At 52.0% G+C, this 18,289-nt stretch overlaps 9 protein-coding genes across 9 annotated transcripts; 4 read left to right on the top strand and 5 right to left on the bottom strand.

The window, feature by feature from the left end:
- Positions 1 to 63: 63 nt before the first annotated feature.
- N7518_007255 (uncharacterized protein) lies at positions 64 to 1,152 on the bottom strand (the record flags this gene model as incomplete). The annotated part of the gene is made up of 2 exons (XM_057188182.1): positions 64 to 439; positions 506 to 1,152. 2 exons carry the CDS (start codon positions 1,150 to 1,152, stop codon positions 64 to 66), a joined length of 1,023 nt encoding a protein of 340 aa, XP_057039885.1.
- Positions 1,153 to 1,618: 466 nt separating this feature from the next.
- Positions 1,619 to 2,447, bottom strand: N7518_007256 (E3 ubiquitin-protein ligase MARCH; the record flags this gene model as incomplete). Its single annotated transcript, XM_057188183.1, has 2 exons — positions 1,619 to 1,756; positions 1,806 to 2,447. The coding sequence occupies 2 exons, from the start codon at positions 2,445 to 2,447 to the stop codon at positions 1,619 to 1,621; spliced, it is 780 nt and encodes a 259-aa protein (XP_057039886.1).
- Positions 2,448 to 2,720: 273 nt separating this feature from the next.
- Positions 2,721 to 3,790, top strand: pre8 (proteasome core particle subunit alpha 2; the record flags this gene model as incomplete). The annotated part of the gene is made up of 5 exons (XM_057188184.1): positions 2,721 to 2,764; positions 2,820 to 2,839; positions 2,889 to 2,939; positions 2,992 to 3,588; positions 3,672 to 3,790. The coding sequence occupies 5 exons, from the start codon at positions 2,721 to 2,723 to the stop codon at positions 3,788 to 3,790; spliced, it is 831 nt and encodes a 276-aa protein (XP_057039887.1).
- A 313-nt stretch (positions 3,791 to 4,103) lies between these two features.
- Positions 4,104 to 5,096, bottom strand: N7518_007258 (uncharacterized protein; the record flags this gene model as incomplete). The annotated part of the gene is made up of 1 exon (XM_057188185.1): positions 4,104 to 5,096. The coding sequence occupies one exon, from the start codon at positions 5,094 to 5,096 to the stop codon at positions 4,104 to 4,106; it is 993 nt and encodes a 330-aa protein (XP_057039888.1).
- A 646-nt stretch (positions 5,097 to 5,742) lies between these two features.
- Positions 5,743 to 7,117, bottom strand: N7518_007259 (uncharacterized protein; the record flags this gene model as incomplete). The annotated part of the gene is given in 5 exon segments (XM_057188186.1): positions 5,743 to 6,063; positions 6,119 to 6,708; positions 6,726 to 6,775; positions 6,827 to 7,019; positions 7,072 to 7,117. 5 exon segments carry the CDS (start codon positions 7,115 to 7,117, stop codon positions 5,743 to 5,745), a joined length of 1,200 nt encoding a protein of 399 aa, XP_057039889.1.
- A 220-nt stretch (positions 7,118 to 7,337) lies between these two features.
- N7518_007260 (MOSC domain protein) lies at positions 7,338 to 8,624 on the top strand (the record flags this gene model as incomplete). The annotated part of the gene is made up of 1 exon (XM_057188187.1): positions 7,338 to 8,624. The coding sequence occupies one exon, from the start codon at positions 7,338 to 7,340 to the stop codon at positions 8,622 to 8,624; it is 1,287 nt and encodes a 428-aa protein (XP_057039890.1).
- A 1,141-nt stretch (positions 8,625 to 9,765) lies between these two features.
- N7518_007261 (nucleobase:cation symporter-2 family protein) lies at positions 9,766 to 11,655 on the bottom strand (the record flags this gene model as incomplete). Its single annotated transcript, XM_057188188.1, has 4 exons — positions 9,766 to 11,060; positions 11,116 to 11,295; positions 11,346 to 11,512; positions 11,564 to 11,655. The coding sequence occupies 4 exons, from the start codon at positions 11,653 to 11,655 to the stop codon at positions 9,766 to 9,768; spliced, it is 1,734 nt and encodes a 577-aa protein (XP_057039891.1).
- A 1,795-nt stretch (positions 11,656 to 13,450) lies between these two features.
- On the top strand, positions 13,451 to 14,875 carry N7518_007262 (stearoyl-CoA 9-desaturase sdeA; the record flags this gene model as incomplete). The annotated part of the gene is made up of 2 exons (XM_057188189.1): positions 13,451 to 13,688; positions 13,746 to 14,875. 2 exons carry the CDS (start codon positions 13,451 to 13,453, stop codon positions 14,873 to 14,875), a joined length of 1,368 nt encoding a protein of 455 aa, XP_057039892.1.
- Positions 14,876 to 15,505: 630 nt separating this feature from the next.
- Positions 15,506 to 17,891, top strand: N7518_007263 (M3 family metallopeptidase; the record flags this gene model as incomplete). The annotated part of the gene is made up of 2 exons (XM_057188190.1): positions 15,506 to 17,637; positions 17,699 to 17,891. Coding segments are annotated over 2 exons (2,325 nt in total), but the record flags the coding sequence as incomplete, so codon positions are not given.
- Positions 17,892 to 18,289: the final 398 nt, after the last annotated feature.

Consider the following 18,289-nt stretch of genomic DNA (forward strand, 5'->3'; position numbering starts at 1 on the left):
AAAATCGTAGATATGGAAAAGATACCCCATGCCACAGTCCAGTGTGGCTCTTTGATCCATCGTTCAGATATCCTCTCGGCTAGCGGCTCTGCTCTGCTCGGTTTGCTGCCGATCCTTCTCGAGTGCCTGGTATTGATCCCAGCAGTGCTCCCAGATGTCTGGGGGGTCACAAAGATAACCCAACACCGGAGCAAAGTACTGTTCTTTGATCTCAAGAGTCAGCAAGTTCAAGGTACCGTAGCTTTCGATACATCTGGTCATCAGCTCCCAGACGATAATGATACGACGCGAAAGCTTTGCGCGTGTGGGGCTAGGTTGCTGTTCGGTCAGGATCTGACGGTTGCGCAGACGGACGAAAGGAGTGCGGATCCATTCCTCATACATGTCCATGTACAAAGCAAGCAGTTGTCGTTCAAGGAGACGGGGCTTTTTCATGGTCCTGTTCACTGCGTATCAGAGCTGCCGAAGCAAAGGGTAGACAAGAAACAATAGCCGTGGCACCTACTTAGCGAACACAGTCGACATTTTGCAGAGTCGCTCGTAGTCCGACGTACCCTCCAGCGAGACGCTCTCGAGGGTATAAGAAACCTGTTCGGCAGACTTCAGCTGCTCTCTAAGCATCTCATCCATAAATTCAACATGGTTGAGAACGGTCTCGAGCTGAAGTTCTGCGTCTCCAATTTCTTTGAGAGGCAGAAGCTCCTTGGTTTGGTGAAAGATGATGAAGTTGAACTGAAGGGTGGCATTGACGATGGTAATAAATTGCCTGCGGATCTCATGACGCAGTCGCGGGTCAGCGAGACGGTCTCGGAGCTGTTCGAGGATGACCTGGCTGCGGTGAGATGGGTCGCCTTCGATATATGGGATAATGTTGGGATCGACATGGAGGGTGCGGATCTCTTGCTTTGCGGCTCTGCCGAGAGCGTGGATCCATGCTTGTTCATGGCGCTTGTCGGCTGCGATGGAAGATGCAAGCATCTCACACTCGGACTCGTTGTATTCAGGGAATGGCTCAGCATCAGGGAATGGTTCGGTCTCTGTGTTTGCAGTCTCAGTGTTTGCATGAGTAGCAGATCCAGATCCCTCTGATTCGAGGTTCATCGCGACTTGAGAGGAAATAATCGCGGCTTGGGACTCTAGTGTGAGATCCATTCTGAAGATGAGATGAGAGTTAAGTTAGATGAGGGGGAGAAGAGGGAAGAGGGGATGGGAGAGGTGTTTGTAAGATGGGACTGACTGCCATAATAATGCATTCAAGTTACTAAATAAGGCACACGCGTGACAATGGACAATAGACAATGGATGTGACAATAAGACTCAATAGAAAATATGACTATACATGAATTTACCGCTGCTCAATCCAAAAGCGCTAATAGATCAGACTCAATGGTCAGAACGCTCTTTTACAATTGAGTGGTGGACTGCCTTCCCCAAGAACGCTGCCTGATCAGTGAAGCAGCGAATGACTTGAGAACAAGACGCTCTCGAGCCAACCATCTACTTCTCAGGCAGACAATCAAGAGTTAATGAAGACAGTTATTGTTCTTCGCACATTGACTAATCGACGTCTCATGGGGCAGAGGAGGACGGCAACTTAAGTAGTGCGAGTTCATTGGAACTATTCTTCCTTCACTCCAGCGTCTGGTATTGGGACGTCCGTGTCACTCTCGTCACCTGGTAGTGGGACATCCATGACTCGTTCGCCAGCCTTCTCTAGCGTTCGTCTACTCCATGAACGAACACCTTTGTAGACAGCCTGTCTGCGGTTAGCTAAGTCAGATAAAATCAAATCTGACCACACATACCCAGAGGAAAGTGCCAATGCCAACTATAACCACTATCCAGTTCAACTGGGCGACCCGGTTACGGCCCGAATTGCGACCTGATGCGACAGACCGGAGATTCCAAGGAAAAGGTGACAGCGCAAATATTGCCTTGAGGAATGATAATAAGCCCAAAGACGCGAGTCCTTTGAGGAAGTGTCCCAGCCAGGAGGCATCTTCCTCGACCAATTCGTCGACCAATTCGGCGTAAACATCCACGGGGCCCAAGTAGAAATCAATGATGGGGTCAGCTATGAATCCAAGCAGGAATACGGTTAACAAAAGAATGCCAAGTGTGAGAATTAGCTGGGCAGTGGTGCTACTGATCCACCGAGCCCAAGTCAGACGCTCCAGGCGATACTGAAAGCCGCAGGTGGGACATTGCCAGAAGTTTCTTGTCCCATATTTAGGGTCGGCATGGCGCCATGACTGCAAGCAGCCCTCGTGGACATAACGCGAGGAGCCTTTGCATTGGCAAGGGCTTAACAGACGGCCAGATTCTGGATCGGAAGATTCATAAACCACTCGAGGCTTCTGGAGGAATTCTGAGGGTTCGAAAGTCGGCAGCACACTTTCTAGGCAGATGCGACAGACCCGCGGGGGGTAATGCTGTGTGTCTTCCATTGGTCTCACATCGAAGTTTACTCGAACCTTGACAAGAGAAGGCCGAGTTACTGTTTCATTTTTGAGATGTTGAAAAAAAAAAAAAAAAAAGGCTAGAAGAAGAGGAAAAGCAGAAAAGCCGAAGGTGTCCCAAACCCCACGGCTAATCCCGATCTGGTCACCGCCTTTCATGTGCTCTACCGCGCCAAACGTCACCCATCTCTGCCTACAACACAGCTCCCCTTCTTTTGATCTTTCCATCCTCTCCTCTTCTCTTCCCGTTGACAGCGAATCATGGCTGACCGATACTCATTCTCCTTGACGACATTCTCCCCCAGGTAAGGACGACTTGTCCTGTGGAATTGACAACGTGCTAACTCAGCTCCATTATAGCGGAAAGCTGGTGCAAATTGGTATGGACCATCGTCTCTGAGCTTAAGCATCGATGACTGATCAATATAGAATATGCCTTGAACGCGGTCAACCAGGGTGTAACTGCCCTTGGTATCAAAGGTACGAAAACGTCCAAGCTCACCTATATGGACCAAGCTGACCGCTGTGATAGCTACGAACGGCATTGTCCTCGCGACTGAGAAGAAGTCATCCTCGCCTCTGATCGACCCTCCCTCGCTATCCAAGATCTCACTGATCACGCCGGATATCGGTATGGTCTACGCCGGCATGGGCCCTGACTACCGGGTGCTGGTCGACAAGGCCCGCAAGGTCTCGCACACAGGCTACAAGCGCATCTACAACGAATACCCACCTACTCGTATATTGGTTCAAGACGTCGCTCGGGTAGTGCAAGAAGCTACGCAATCCGGTGGTGTGCGACCGTACGGTGTCAGTCTGCTGGTCGCAGGCTGGGACGAGGGCGTTGAGCCAGAGTCAGAAGAGGCTAAGAAGGATGACCCCGAGGAGAAGATCTCCAGCAAGACTGGCGGTATTCAGAAGGGTGGGCCCAGTCTGTACCAGGTCGATCCCAGTGGCAGCTACTACCCGTGGAAGGCGACAGCCATCGGCAAACACGCAACGAGCGCCAAGACGTTCCTCGAGAAACGGTACACTGAAGGGCTAGAATTGGAAGATGCCATCCATATCGCGTTGTTGACACTCAAGGAGACGATCGAGGGTGAGATGAATGGTGACACAATAGAAATTGGTGAGTTTAGGGTTCTGCCTTTCCTTTCATTCGGGCTGCGTAGCTAGCCAAGGTGTGGTGAATGTCGACTAACACCGTTCTAGGCATTGTCGGCCCCCCAGCGGACCACCTTCTGGGCTTCAAGGGAGTGGAGGGTGCTCAGGGACCACGGTTCCGCAAGTTGACCAAGGAGCAGATCGAGGACTACCTGACCAATCTATGAACGGGAGCATATAATTTATGTAGCCTCGAATGAAACGTTTCCTTTTGTCTGGTGGTGATTGACGTCTCCTATTACAAATCGCATGCCACCTACAGACAGCTACCTACCTAATGGTCTACTTCATGTCTCTATACTTCGTACCTTGATGGCAAAACCAGGACGCTTTGAAGCGCTAGGAGATGGTCCGAGCCACCCCCTGATTTCTAATTTATTCCATTCCTCACAATCATCTTTACGACTTGTGCTCTAGGACTACACTCACAATACCCAGTTCTAGCTCGGTTTGATATTATTATTGTTCTATTGTATACCGTCATGTTGCTAATAAAGCCGTCCTCCCAGACTCCACAAACATCCTCCTCTGAACAACTCGGCCTCCGACCGGCGGAGCCAAAAAGTCCTTCGGCTCAGCCTGCTCGTAAAGCACATCGTCGCTGCGATCCGGCGTCTCGGGCGGCCTCTGCATCGAGCAAAGAGGCAACGTATCGGCAATCGCGAGGGAAATAGGATGCCTAGACCCCTGAATGAGATCCACCAGACGACCAAGCACAGCAAACTCAAGCTTGAGTTTGAGCGAGTAAATGAAACCCTTTATGGTGATTTGCGCGGCGTACAGATCGGCATATTCAAGACTCAAAAGCACCAAATCCATCGCTATGATCGCGCAGTTGATCCCGATCAGCTGGTACATGATGCTCCGTGCATCCGGGCGCGACGACACATCCGCGCCAAGACGCAGCAGCTTGACCGTCTCAATCACATACAGCGTTGACAGCAGACTCTCTTGGATCGTGAACCCGGTCAGCTGGATCTTCTCCATGATATTGTACCCATTGATCCAGGCGTCGTCGCCGCTGTGCACTATATTCGCGCCGTAAGTGAGGATCGTCGTGGGCACGTGCAGGAGAAAGATATTCGCGACGATGAGCTGCAATACCCGGCGCAGCACGCGCTCGTCTCGTAGCACAAGGTGCAGCCGTGAGTACAGCACCACGGATTGGCCCGTCACCATCGTCCACCAGCCGATAGTCAGGACAGTAACCGACAGCACGGAGTCCGTGTGAGTAAAGAACTTCATCAGGAAGCCGACCGAGTATGGTACCACGCCGAGCACGCCCGAGACGAGCAGGGCCCAGAAATAGAGCCCACGCCACCGGCGGAAGGTGGCTGGCACGAGTACAATTAGCTCGGCGACGTTGTAGCATGATAGTCCGATGAAGGCGACGAGGATCATCTGTCGCACGTCGCCCTCTTTCGCGAGCGCACCGGATATCCCGTCCAGCATGTCCTGGGGAACGTCGGACATGGTTCTAGGAGAGACTCATCCGGGGCGTGGGGAGGTATATGAGCGACCGGACTCGAGGAGGGAGTCTGGTTCACCCTGTCTGCTGTGTCCACATGTTCTCGTGGACAAACAGGGAATCGAAAAGTTTTTTTGTAAAAGGAAGGAGGAAAAAGGCGAATTGGCGAAAGAGCGGATACAGAGTGGGATATGGACTGGTCGTACAATGTGCTCTGTCATGCAGGAGATCAGGTTTTGGACTCGTCTGAACGAGTGAAAGGGAAACAAACAAAAAGAAGCCTTGGGCATGCAAGGGTGTTCAGGGGTGCCCATAGGGTACTTGGTAAGGTACAAGTTCGCACCCAAAATCTGGGGTAACGGGGGCAAGGGAAGGGGATAGATCAACATTCAATAGTCGTCCGGCATCGGCCTTGGGGCGAAGTCCGATATTAATTTAATTAAAAAAGATTTGCGATTCAAAGGGATTTGCATATTTTGTGGATATTTTCATCCTTGCATGTGAAAAAAAAAGATATAGTCTATAGGAACATACCAAAAATAGATGTTGAAAGAGATATCCAACGAAGAAATGAGAGACATCGTACTATTGTCTATAGCATCTTATGACGCTGATAAGCGAGTAATTGCGCGAAATAATTAATCATCATGTTTAATTCGTGTTCAGGGTTGTCTCGTCTGTCCATGGGACATTCTCTTCCTCGGAGTCTTCATCCTGGCTATCAGCTACCTCCTCCAGCTTCCGTTTCTTAACTGGGGTATGTACAGGCTGTTCTGGTGACGCCGGCTTAGATGGCGAAGGGCTTGGAGACTCCAATTCCGCGGAGGATGGCGCAGAAGACAGAACAGAGGATATAGGCGAAGGAGTCGGGGTCGGAGGATCATAGTACTCAAAATCGGGAGGGGGCTTTGGCAAAGGGGTCAGAGGCTCGGAGGGCAGAGATTCCTTTCCCTCCGTTTCATAAAGACCATCCTAGGCAAGTTATAACAATTGCATGCAACGGGCCGGAGACATTGACACAACATACCGGTTCAATGCGAAACGCAACGAGCAGCCCGGCTTGCTCGGGCAAAGGCTTACCCGCGCGCTTCTCGACTTCTGCAAATCGCTCATCCGGCAGGTCACGATAGACCGCAATGCGAGTCTGTACGCTAGCCTCCCACGCGCTGCCCGACAAGAGCGGCTGCAGAACTGCGTGAGATTGACCCTTGATCTCCGTACGGGCTTGGTTAATAGCTAACACGGCAATATTCTTCGCCGCGAGTCTAGCCAGATGCATGGCGAGCTCGCTAGCAATGTTCCATTTGCGATTGATCAGCCATTGCAGGTGTGTTTTATCGCCGAATTTGCCCTCGGTAGGCTGGTCCTTGAGCTCTTGGGCGCTAGAGAAGTAAGCTGGGAATAAATTCGACACAGAGTCGACAACAATAAGGTTTGTTTCCGGCGGTGGAAACCCCTTTGGTGGACGTGCAAGCAGGGCTATTAGATGAGCCAGTGTATGCGCCCGGAAATAGACAAAGTCATCCAGGTTGACGGACATTTCCTCGAGCCGGAGACCGGGCAAGGGACATCCCGTATCTGACGGTGTGAGTAGGGCAGCGCAGCTGACTCGGGGAACTAACAGGAACACATACCGATCCAGACTACTTTGCCGTCGCGTAGTGCATTACATGCAATATTCAATCTGTAACTGGATTAAATCGGACTGTGGCGGTGTGGGTAGGAGTGCACTCACGCCAGCGAAGTCTTCCCGGCTCCTGGGGGTCCGAATATTTCTGTAACATGTCCACGCAGGATGCCGCCTTGGTTGCGCTGGTCGGGGAGGTCATTCAGAGCCTCGTCCAGACGCGCCAGGCCCGTCGCGATCGGGTCGCGGGTAGCGGCCGACGCGTTGAGGGACTGAGACGCTGAGATCGAAACCACGGGCGCTGGGAATGGATTAATGTTTGTGCTTTTCTAAGGCTTTGGGGAATTACTTACGCGTATCTTCGAACCCTTCGAGACCGTCTAGACCGAGAAGGTCCATGTTGATGCTCATGGGCGCATCAGGATGACTGGCAGCAAAGCCAATGAAACCCGATTTACTAGAAAAATAGGGAAATAAATTCAAGCTCCAACGCTGTATTCAATCTCTAAAAATGACATTAAAAGTGCCATCATAAGGGCAGTGGGATGGGATGTTGACGGTTCGGAGATCCGAGGGCGGGACTTTTTTCCCTTTCGATCTCGAGTCCTGCATACTCCTCATGTCCAATGTTGACATTTCCCTCGGGGATGATATCGTCCCGAATTGGTTTATTCTATTCTTTCTGTCCGTGCTTTTTCTTTCTCTGAAGACACTGAAAACTCTGACAGCACCAATCAATCCCAAGGGATGTTGCCGCGTAGGACTTCCGCCAGGCCAAAGCAACCTAGACGATGAGTTCGACCCAAAGTACAGCCAGGGTCTACCCAGCAATCAAGATGATCACGGCCGTCCATCCTGGCGCGTAAAGGCATTGTTCAGCTACCCGCTCAAATCCTGCGGTGCAGTCGAGCTGCAAGTCTCAAACGTCGTACCAACCGGACTTGAATTTGATAGACAATTCGTCTTTGCAGAGTACATCAATGGCGAATGGACCATTCGTACCCTGCGAAATGCAAGCTTCAATTGTCTAGCCTTGATCCATCCAGAGATATGGGTTCCTGACCCGTCTGCCCCAGATTACAACGCAGATTTGCCAGAAGTCAAGTCGCAGGGTGTGATGTTGATATCGTATCCGCGAATTCCGCCAGCAGGATGGAAGGGTCTGCCCATCAAGGTCGGCATGGCACTCAAGTTCCTCAAAAGCCAACGGACATTCCAAGTCCCGCTACTTCCACCCGCGGACTCCAAGTTCCCACTGGTCCCAGTCAAGATCTGGAAAGACAAGCCCCTAGCCCATGACTACGGCAGACTGCTCCCAGCATCATTACACGCATTTCTAGGGTCCAACCCATCAAAAAATACCCTGACCCTCTTTCGCGCCAGTGCACCCCATTCACGGCAGATCTTCCGTAACGCACCGCGCAAAGAAGACCTAGGCTTCCAGCCAAGCACAGCCTTCGCAGACGCGTATCCAATCCACCTGCTCAGCATCTCCAGTCACCGGGATGTAGCAGCACGCTGTGCCTACGCAATCCCGCGACTGAGCATTCGCCGCTTCCGCGCGAACATCATCATTCAAGGCCCGTCTGCTTTTGAGGAAGATCACTGGAAGCGGCTTGCTATTGGCGGTACCGAGATCCACGCTTCTTGTCGGACTGTCCGGTGTCGACTGCCTAATGTCGATCCCCTTTCCGGGGATAGACATATTGCTGAGCCGGATCGGACGCTGAAGTCGTATCGGCGGATTGATGATGGTGACCGGACTAATGCGTGTTTGGGGATGCAGCTTGTTCCTGCGAAGGAGGAGTTTGTGGTTAGGGTTGGGGATTCTGTTGAGGTTCTTGAGACCGGGATGCACCGGTATATTAAGATGTTGGCCCCGGGGGAGAAGGTTGAGGGGGTGTAGACAAGTCCCATAATAGTGATATAGTAGTGTATGTAATCCTAATAGTTGTCAGCGTTGTACCACTCCCAGCGTCCCTTCATTGCAGCTCGAACGCAAACATTCTATTCCACTAAAGACGGCCCGAAGGCTTAATTACTGGCAGTGAAGGTCCTAGTTCGGGTAGCTAGAGGCTCTCTCTCTTCTCTAGACTCTCATCATCTGTGTCACGAGTCAGCCTATACAGTTATAGGGCTTCAGACTCAGCGCTTCTACCTTTCTCCCCATTATTAGTAGTTGTTATAGTCAGCCCAACAGCCCTTCATCCAGCTGTGTTCTCAATCCTTGGCAGCCATCCCCCCATCTCATCTCAACATCCTCAAACCACTCATTCCATTCCATTTGATTAATTCCTAATTCCTAATCCATCTATCCCACCCCAAAATGCCCGACCAAACACCCACAGAAACAATACAAACCCCCACCGAAACCAAAAAAAAACAAGCCGAAAGCCTAGCAGGTCTCCCCCCAAACACCCTCCACATAAGCCTCTACATCCGCTCCGACCCACCCCCTCCCCAACGACTTCCACTGGGCCTTCTACCTGCACAAAGGCACAGCCACCACACCAGGCGGAACCAAGTACCACGCGCGCGGCATCGGCGGCGGATGGATTCCCGGGCACGAGGCGACGGTGTCGATATTCGCCGAGAATTTCCTGTGCGTGGTTATTCAGATTGCGACGGTTCCGCCGGAGACGCATGCGCGTGTCGATGAGATTATGAGGAGTTATGATGGGTGTCTTAATTCGATTCCGGGGATTACGTGTCGAGTGTGGATACTTACTGTGCTGCGGGTGCTTGTTGATGAAGGGTTTGTGCGTTGCGATGTTGGGGAGTTGGAGAGGGAGTGTTTTGGGTTTGGGAATGAGAATAGTTTGACGGCTAGTGCTAATTTGCAGCCGAGGCCGGTTGTTAAGTCGCGGGTTTCGTGTTGATATTGGGATTGTTTAGGTTGAGGGATTATTGGTAGATACTAGAGAGGGTAGGAAAATATCAGGGGATATCAACGTAAAGTTGCATTGTAGGTATTAAAATAACGCTAAAAAGGGCAAAGCTAGCCCTGCAAACTCATTATATGACTGAACTATACAAGGCTCGTAAGATCAAGCCATTTTGGTAGTCGTCGACGACTGCTCGGGCATGTTGGTCTGTACCTGGGTCTCATTGGAGTCGGTCGACTCCAAGATAGCGGGGACATCATCAGGCTCCTCGGGGATGAAGAGGTTAAGGAAGATGCCGAGAAGCGCAGAGATAGCGAATCCATTCTCCATGACCAGATCGACAGCATTGATCAGACCGGCGAGCGCATGGTTGTCACCGGAGTAGGTGAAGAAGTAGGTGAACCACGCCGGCAGGAGGGTGACACCCATTCCAATAGAGAAACTAGCCGTGAGGATGAATCGGTTGCGACGGGTCGGTTCGACAGACCCGATAATGCGCAGACCACTGACTGCCACGGAACTGAAGAGGAAAGCGGTCATACCACCGAGCACGGGACTGGGAATTGCAACCAGCGCAGCGGCGAACTTGGAGAAAATGCCCATGATAACCAGGAAGAGACAGCAGCAGTAGCCGGCGGTGCGGTTGGCGCATTTCGTCAACGCGATCACACCGTTGTTCTGCGCGAAGACAGACATAGGGCTAATCGTCATCAGACCAGCCAAGAGGCAGGTGATACCATTGCCCAGGACACCACCTTGGATCCGGGAATCGAAAGTCTCGCCCTCGACCTGAAGTCGGGAGACATCGCACGTCGCCGTGATATCACCAATAGACTCCATCATGATAACGATGTATAGCGCGAGTAACGGCAGGATGAGCGGCGGGTACACCGACAGCGGGAACGTGTGGACCCAAGCGAAGGAAGCCACTGGTGCAGCAGCGATACCGGCGGACTCGAAGTAGTTGCATGCGGCAGCGACGATCGAGCCAACCAACAGGCCAACAATGACGGAGCAACTCTTGAGAATGGGAGGACCCCACCGCTCGCAGACGATGATTGTCACGAAGACTAGGAATCCGAGTCCGATGAACTGAGGGCTTCCCCAGGGGAGAGGGTGCGGGGCGCTGGCGCTGGGACACAATGCGCGGGCGGAGGGGTCCGAACCACATGATGCGCCACCGGCCCAGTCCGTCATGGCGGACTTGATGAGCGAGGCACCGATCAGGAGGACAGTTGGGCCGGTGACGAGTGGGGGGAAGACGCGGGCGAGGATCTTGCTGCTCATGAAGGACATGCCGATTTCGAGGAGGGAGCAGAGACATGAGGTGCCGAGGAGGGCGCCGTAGCCTTTTGGACAAGGGAGCGGAGATCCATCTGGGGAGGAGGGACAGTATCCCGATTTATACATCTGGGCGAAGGCGCCTTGAGCGACTGTGATTGTTGAGAAAGATGTACCTGTTTGAACAATTAGTATCAAAAGCGAGGGTCTGAAGAATGGAGAAGCTCTTACCGACGACTGATAGCAATCCGGTTCCAATATAGTATTTTGTTCCCTTGATATGGAACCGGAACATCTGAACAGCACTCAACAGGCCCGAGACGATCAACGAAGTCGACACGAGGTACTGGTAGAGTTCATCACCGAAGTTGGCACCGCCTGAGCCGCCGAGCAGAATAGGTGGTGAAATCACTGTTGCTCTTAGTCTTTGCTTATATATTGTAGATGTCTCTGGGACTCACCACCAGCCAGCATAGCAAGCGCATGCTGCAACCCCAGAATCAATGCGAGAACGACTGGCACGCGATCTTCGAGACCGAAGAACGGGGCCGATTTGCGAGCTCGCTTTGTGAAAGGCAGTCGTGGGATAAAGAGGTATCCATAGTCGTATTCTCCTAGTAGGCCCTCTCTGTTGATTGTGAGTCAAGGCCCCTCCACAACACATCATTTGAAGCCATACCGTGTAGTGAAAGTCTTGACCGTGTAGCGCAGTCTGTCGCTGATTGTGCGCTTAGGCGAATAATCGGGGCCGATTTGATCTGGACCGTCCATAGTGAATGTTCGATATAATGAATATAGATATTGAACTATCCCACCGGGACAGAGGTTTTATATTTAAATTTCACAAAAAAAATTATACACCCCGAGCTTCGGTAACTCTAAAATTCAAAATTCGGGGAGCTGACTAAAAACACATAGGATCCACCGACCACCAAAGTGGAAGGGATAACCTGACAGGTTCTGTTATCGCACAGGCAGCCAGGCAATTAGAGACTGCACTTGGGGGACAATTAGCAAGAGCATCGCATAACCTGGTGGCCGCTTGTCTGGATCGCGTTAGGGCCCCTGCTTTATCTAGACCAGTAAGCCAATCAGAGCCAAGTGGAGAAAGATAAGGATACAGGAAGGCCCATGGTTGTTCTGGTTAGCCCAAAGGGCCCGAGTTCCCCCATATTATGTGTTTCGGGATGGTCACGGCTGTGTATTTAGATGGAGAATGGGGCCGATTTAGGGCATTTCATTGGCCAGGAGATACATTTGCAGTTTGCCAGGTACGGGATACACGTATCCTGACACGAGGCCTTACTCTCCACAACCCGGATATCATCAAACGTTCTCTGCTATCTTCGTTTATCTAAGATCTGGCAGTCGGAGGGTGCCGTCCATAGTATACGAGGTGGAAGGCTCCGACCATAGGAGTCAGACCTCACGTCGGCTTCCTGGTCGTTCTTATCAGACTGGTATGAGATACCGAGGGATATTCGAAACTATGTGGTGATATGTATCATATGAGATCAGATGTTGTGATTATCTTGATTTGTTCCTGTAGTCATACATGCACCTCATACCGGAGTACATCGAGGTACCTACCCAGTATGTATACTTTGGCAGGAGGCTCGGATATCCCGCATGTTCCAGAAAAGTATATCCCCACGGGCCACCGGCTGGTTTCATCTGCGATTCTTCTTCTCTTTTAACAACGTTTAACTCAACGGATGTCCATGACGATATACCAATTCTACACCAACACAACATCATTTTTGTTTAGCTTGTGATTTCACTCTATATTCGCTTTTTCGTTTAGCTTGTGATTGCACTCTATATTCGATTTTCACCGTGATATATATTTCCCTGTCACACCCTGCATACGCATCGTCGGAACTTGATCTGATCGGCATCGAGAAGATGGGTGGCCAAGACATGACCAGAATTCGATCATTCAATAAGATTCGCCCAAGTACGCATCTCGATTCTCACACATTCTCTAATGTGCGATGACTTATTGTATGACGATTGCCAATTCTCAGCCTGAGGGAAGGAGGCGACCGGGGGAAAACCGTAGGTTAACTAGAAATGTAGCTCCATGCGGCGTCTTATTAATGTTGCCTCTTGGTGAAACGTCATTGGATGAAAGCAGCATAATTCCTAGAAATCCCGAGGTTAAATATAACCGTGGCTCCCACTCTGCTGGGAGCAGCGCTGACATAAACATATTTGCCGTCGCGCGCTGATTGGCCATAACTGCCTGAGGCACCAAAGCGTTGGGGCTGCCTGGACCCAACATTCGCCAGAAAGCGATGAGGCACGCCACATCCGAGCAAAGGGTTGCGCAAAAGTCTCCCAGCGCAGGCTTTCAAGGCAATTCTTTTCTGTTTCGGGTTCCTTTTCGCCTCGGGATCTCGTGACGCTGGACATTTGCTTTCATTTGATTCGTCTTTCAGCCCTATTCCTCCCACATACGTTGGCGATCAAGACCCAGGCTCCCCAACGTTGGTCCCAAGTGGGCCCCAGTATAAAAAACCCTTTGGTCCTCCTGGATTGAATTCCAACCTTCTACACATCAACCATGTCGTCCAAGCTGGATGCTTCACGCCCTCGGGCGGCTGACACCAAGAAGGTGCACATTGCTGATACCCAGATGACTCGCCAGAACTGGTACAAGCACGTCAACTGGCTCAACGTTACTTTCATCATCGGCGTTCCCCTCACGGGCTGCATCCAGGCGTTCTTCGTGCCTCTGCAGCTGAAGACTGCTATTTGGGCTGTCATCTATTACTTCTTCACTGGACTGGGAATCACAGCTGGTAAGTAGTTCAGAATTAGAAGATTACTCCTTTGACTCGAGCTGACTCCGTTTTCAGGATACCATCGTCTCTGGGCTCACTGCTCCTATTCCGCCACCTTGCCCCTGCGTATCTGGCTCGCTCTGGTCGGCGGCGGTGCCGTCGAAGGCTCCATCCGTTGGTGGGCTCGGGACCACCGTGCTCACCACCGTTACACCGACACCGACAAAGACCCTTACTCCGTGCGTAAGGGTTTACTGTACTCGCACCTGGGATGGATGGTCATGAAGCAGAACCCCAAGCGAATTGGCCGCACTGATATCACCGATCTGAACGAAGACCCCGTTGTTGTCTGGCAACACCGCAATTACATCAAGGTCGTGCTCACCATGGGTCTCATCGTCCCCATGCTGGTTGCTGGTCTCGGTTGGGGTGACTGGTATGGTGGATTCGTGTACGCCGGTATTCTGCGTATCTTCTTCGTGCAACAGGCTACCTTCTGCGTCAACTCCCTGGCCCACTGGCTCGGCGACCAGCCCTTCGACGACCGCAACTCTCCTCGTGATCACATCATCACCGCCCTGGTCACCCTCGGCGAGGGCTACCACAACTTCCACCACGAGTTCCCCTCCGACTACCGCAACGCCATCGAGTGGCACCAGTACGACCCCACCAAGTGGACCATCTGGATCTGCAAGCAGCTCGGCCTGGCCTACGACTTGAAGCAGTTCCGCTCCAACGAAATCGAGAAGGGCCGCGTCCAGCAGCTGCAGAAGAAGATCGACCAGAAGCGCGCCAAGCTCGACTGGGGTACTCCCCTGGACCAGCTTCCCGTCATGGAATGGGAGGACTATGTCGAGCAGACCAAGAACGGCCGTGGCCTCATCTCCATTGCCGGTGTTGTTCACGACGTCACCGACTTCATCAAGGATCACCCCGGTGGCAAGGCGATGATCAAGTCCGGCCTTGGCAAGGATGCCACAGCCATGTTCAACGGTGGTGTCTACTACCACTCCAACGGTGCTCACAACTTGCTTTCCACCATGCGTGTCGGAGTCATCCGCGGCGGTGGTGAGGTTGAGATCTGGAAGCGCGCTCAGAAGGAGAACTCCGAATATGTCCGCGATGAGACAGGCCAGCGGATTATCCGGGCCGGTCAGCAGGTCACTAAGATGCCTGAGCCAATCCCCACTGCCGATGCAGCTTAAACTGAACTTGATGACATGTTTTTTTTTGCATTTGTGGGTTGGTCGGAGTTGGCGTTTTCTTTCCATTTCTTTCTTCGTTCATCAAAAGCGACCTGTGACGCACTTCACAGATAATCATGAATTAGAAACGAATTTTCATTCCTATATGAACATATGCATTTGGATCATTTTGACTTGAAATCTTTATACCTTGTAAACTGAGGGGAGCTGTAGGTTGCAGAGAGCAAAGTGCGGGGCGGTGCTTTTCACATGTCACTTGTCCGTACGGGATACTCCGGGCGCCTATTATTATTATGTTGGATATCTAATCTACTACGGGGTGGTCGATATTGTCTTGACACCTGCCAAAGCCCAATCCTCCACTTTCCTAAACTTTCTACTTATTATAGGGCTTACTATAGCTCCAAGGTTGGAAATAACCTATAGATTAGTCAGTTATGACATCACCTAACTAGTTAGCTAGCCTTGCAAATAAACTGTTGGCCACCTATTCAATTCTATATGCAATAAACTTTGGTAGTATTATATAGAAGTAACTCAAGGACGTGCAGAAACAAATGCCAAGAAGTGTAGATATCTGTCCCCGCAATCACCAGCTTCAGATCACCTGACAGCTGCATATCTCCAAGTGTCCTTCCCCCACCGCATTCAAATCCGCCCATCATTGCTTTCACCGCTCGTTTTCATCTCCTCATCGTCATCCTCGCCATCCTCATCGTGGCGCCCTTCCTCCGTCTCCCCGCCCGCTTCTCATACGCGCTGGGCCACTTACGTACCAACGTACCAATACGACTCTTGACGACCTCCAACATGGCCCCCGCTCACCTCCGGAAGCCACCCCAGGCCCCGCCTGTCTTTACCGCAACCCCGCAGTCACTTGTAGCTGATGCTGAGCGCTTGATCAAGAGCTCGCGAGCCATTCAGGACAAGGTGGTGGCGGAGGTCAAGCCCGAGGCCGCAACCTTTGCCAAGGTTGTCCTTCCTCTCGCCCAAGATGACAACCAGATGGGACTAGAGTCACACATCCTGGGCTTCTACCAGGCTGTATCGACCGACTCGAAGCTGCGGGATGCTTCTTCCAAGGCTGAAGAGCTGATGGATGAGTTCTTTATTGAGGCGGTCATGCGTGAGGATGTCTTCAATTTGGTCGATGCCGTACTGCGCCGCAACGAGGTTCTCGATCCGGAGTCTCGCCGTCTGTTGGAGAAAGAACACAAGGACTTCATCCGTAATGGACTTGGCCTGCCCGATGGCCCTCATCGGCTCCGCTTCAAGGAGATCAAGAAGCGGCTGAGCCAGCTGAGCATTGAGTTCCAGAAGAACCTGAACGAGGAGAATGGCGGCATTTGGTTTACCCCGGAGCAGCTGGCTGGTGTGCCCAAGGACCTTCTGGACGGCCTGAAGAAGGGCGAGGGCGAGAACGCCGGCAAACTCTGGCTGTCGTTCAAGTACCCCGACCTCTTCCCCACCATGAAATATGCCAGCGACCCCGAGACCCGCCGGCAAGTCATGATCGCCAATGAGAACAAGTGCAACCAGAATGTGCCGCTATTCCGGGAATCCATTATACTCCGTGATGAGGCGGCCCGTCTGATCGGCTACCCCAACCACGCTGCCTTCCGTATCGAGGACAAGATGGCCAAGACCCCAGAGACCGTTAACAAGTTTTTGGGTGATCTCCGGGATAGACTGACCGCTGGCGGGAAGAAGGAGATACAGAAGTTGCTGGATTTGAAGAACGCCACGGACCCCAATGCCGATGGCCGCTACTACCTGTGGGACCACCGATTCTATGACCGTCTCATGTTAGAAAAGGACTACTCGCTAGACCACCAGCTTATTGCTGAGTGGTTCCCCTTGCAGACAACCATTCAAGGTATGCTGAAGATTTTCGAGGAGCTGTTCGGTCTGGAGTTTGTTGAGATCATTGGTGAGGACCGGGCAGCCATTGCCCCCACTGGCCAGGGCAATGACATTGTCTGGCACGAGGATGTCCAAGTATTCAGTGTGTGGAACGATGAGGACGCGGGCAGTGGGTTCGTTGGATACCTGTACCTGGACCTGTTCCCTCGCGAGGGCAAGTATGGCCATGCAGCCAACTTCAACCTGCAGCCGGGCTTCGTTAATAAGGATGGTACCCGCCGATTCCCTGCCACCGCATTGGTGTGCAACTTCACCAAGCCCCAACCTAAGAAGCCTAGTCTGCTGAAGCACGACGAGGTCGTGACCCTCTTCCACGAACTCGGCCACGGCATCCACGACCTGGTGTCCCGAACCATCTACTCACGCTTCCACGGTACCAGCACAGTGCGCGACTTTGTCGAGGCACCCAGTCAGATGCTGGAGAACTGGTGCTGGGAACCCTCGCAGCTGCGCTCTCTGAGCCGACACTACTCCACCCTCTCCCCAGAGTACCTTGCCAGCTGGAAGGAGGCTCAGGGCGAGGCCGCCACCAGCCAGCCGTCAGAGCGCATCCCGGACGATGTGATTGCCAACCTGATCCGCACCAAGCACGTCAACGACTCCCTGTTCAACCTGCGCCAGCTACACTTCGGCATCTTTGACATGACCGTCCACGAGCCCAAGACCCACGCCGATATTGAGGCTCTTCCTTTGTCTGCAACATACAACCGTCTCCGCCATGAGATTACCCAGATGGACGGACCGGAAGTACAGGGCGCTGGCAACGAGTGGGGCCACGGCGAGGCGACCTTTGGACATTTGATCGGAGGTTATGACGCTGGATACTACGGATACCTGAGGTAAGTTATAAGTTTGTGTGATTGGTTTCAATGTTCGAATACTGATGATTTTGCTCTGCAGCTCCCAAGTTTACTCCACCGACATGTTCTACACCGTCTTCAAGGACGATCCCATGAACAAGGCTGCTGGCCGTCGCTACCGCTACCAGGTTCTGGAGAAGGGTGGTAGCCAGGATGAGATGAAGACTCTGACCGGGTTCTTAGGCCGTGCGCCTCGGACGGATGCATTCTATAAGGATTTGGGACTGGCGTAAAGTGGTGCGTAGCATTTACAGCCATCGGGGCTTATGAACGGCTTTAAACTATACCTATTAAATTATATAGAGCTATCCGAATGCGCATCTTGTGCTCATGAATAACGAGCAGCATGCCAATAAGTCTTCTACTCAAACCGTCTATATCGTAGCTAAGAATTTCGAAAGTTAGCTGTAGATACCGATAAGCGCACCGCCTTGCCATTCTGCAATTCTCCGCAACTCAACAGCTCTTTTTCTGGATCGTCTCATTTCAGAACTTCAGCATACAAGACAACACAGAGTCTCCGATTAAACAAGTGTATCCAATCATCGGTATGTACCTACTAAGCCAGCAGAAAGATAATTCCTCCTCAACCCGCGCAAAAGACTAACCAAGACCCCAGCTCTGCATCACC

Source organism: Penicillium psychrosexuale (assembly GCF_028828465.1).
Source record: "Penicillium psychrosexuale strain IBT 29551 chromosome Unknown utg000004l, whole genome shotgun sequence".
NCBI classification, from domain to species: domain Eukaryota; kingdom Fungi; phylum Ascomycota; class Eurotiomycetes; order Eurotiales; family Aspergillaceae; genus Penicillium; species Penicillium psychrosexuale.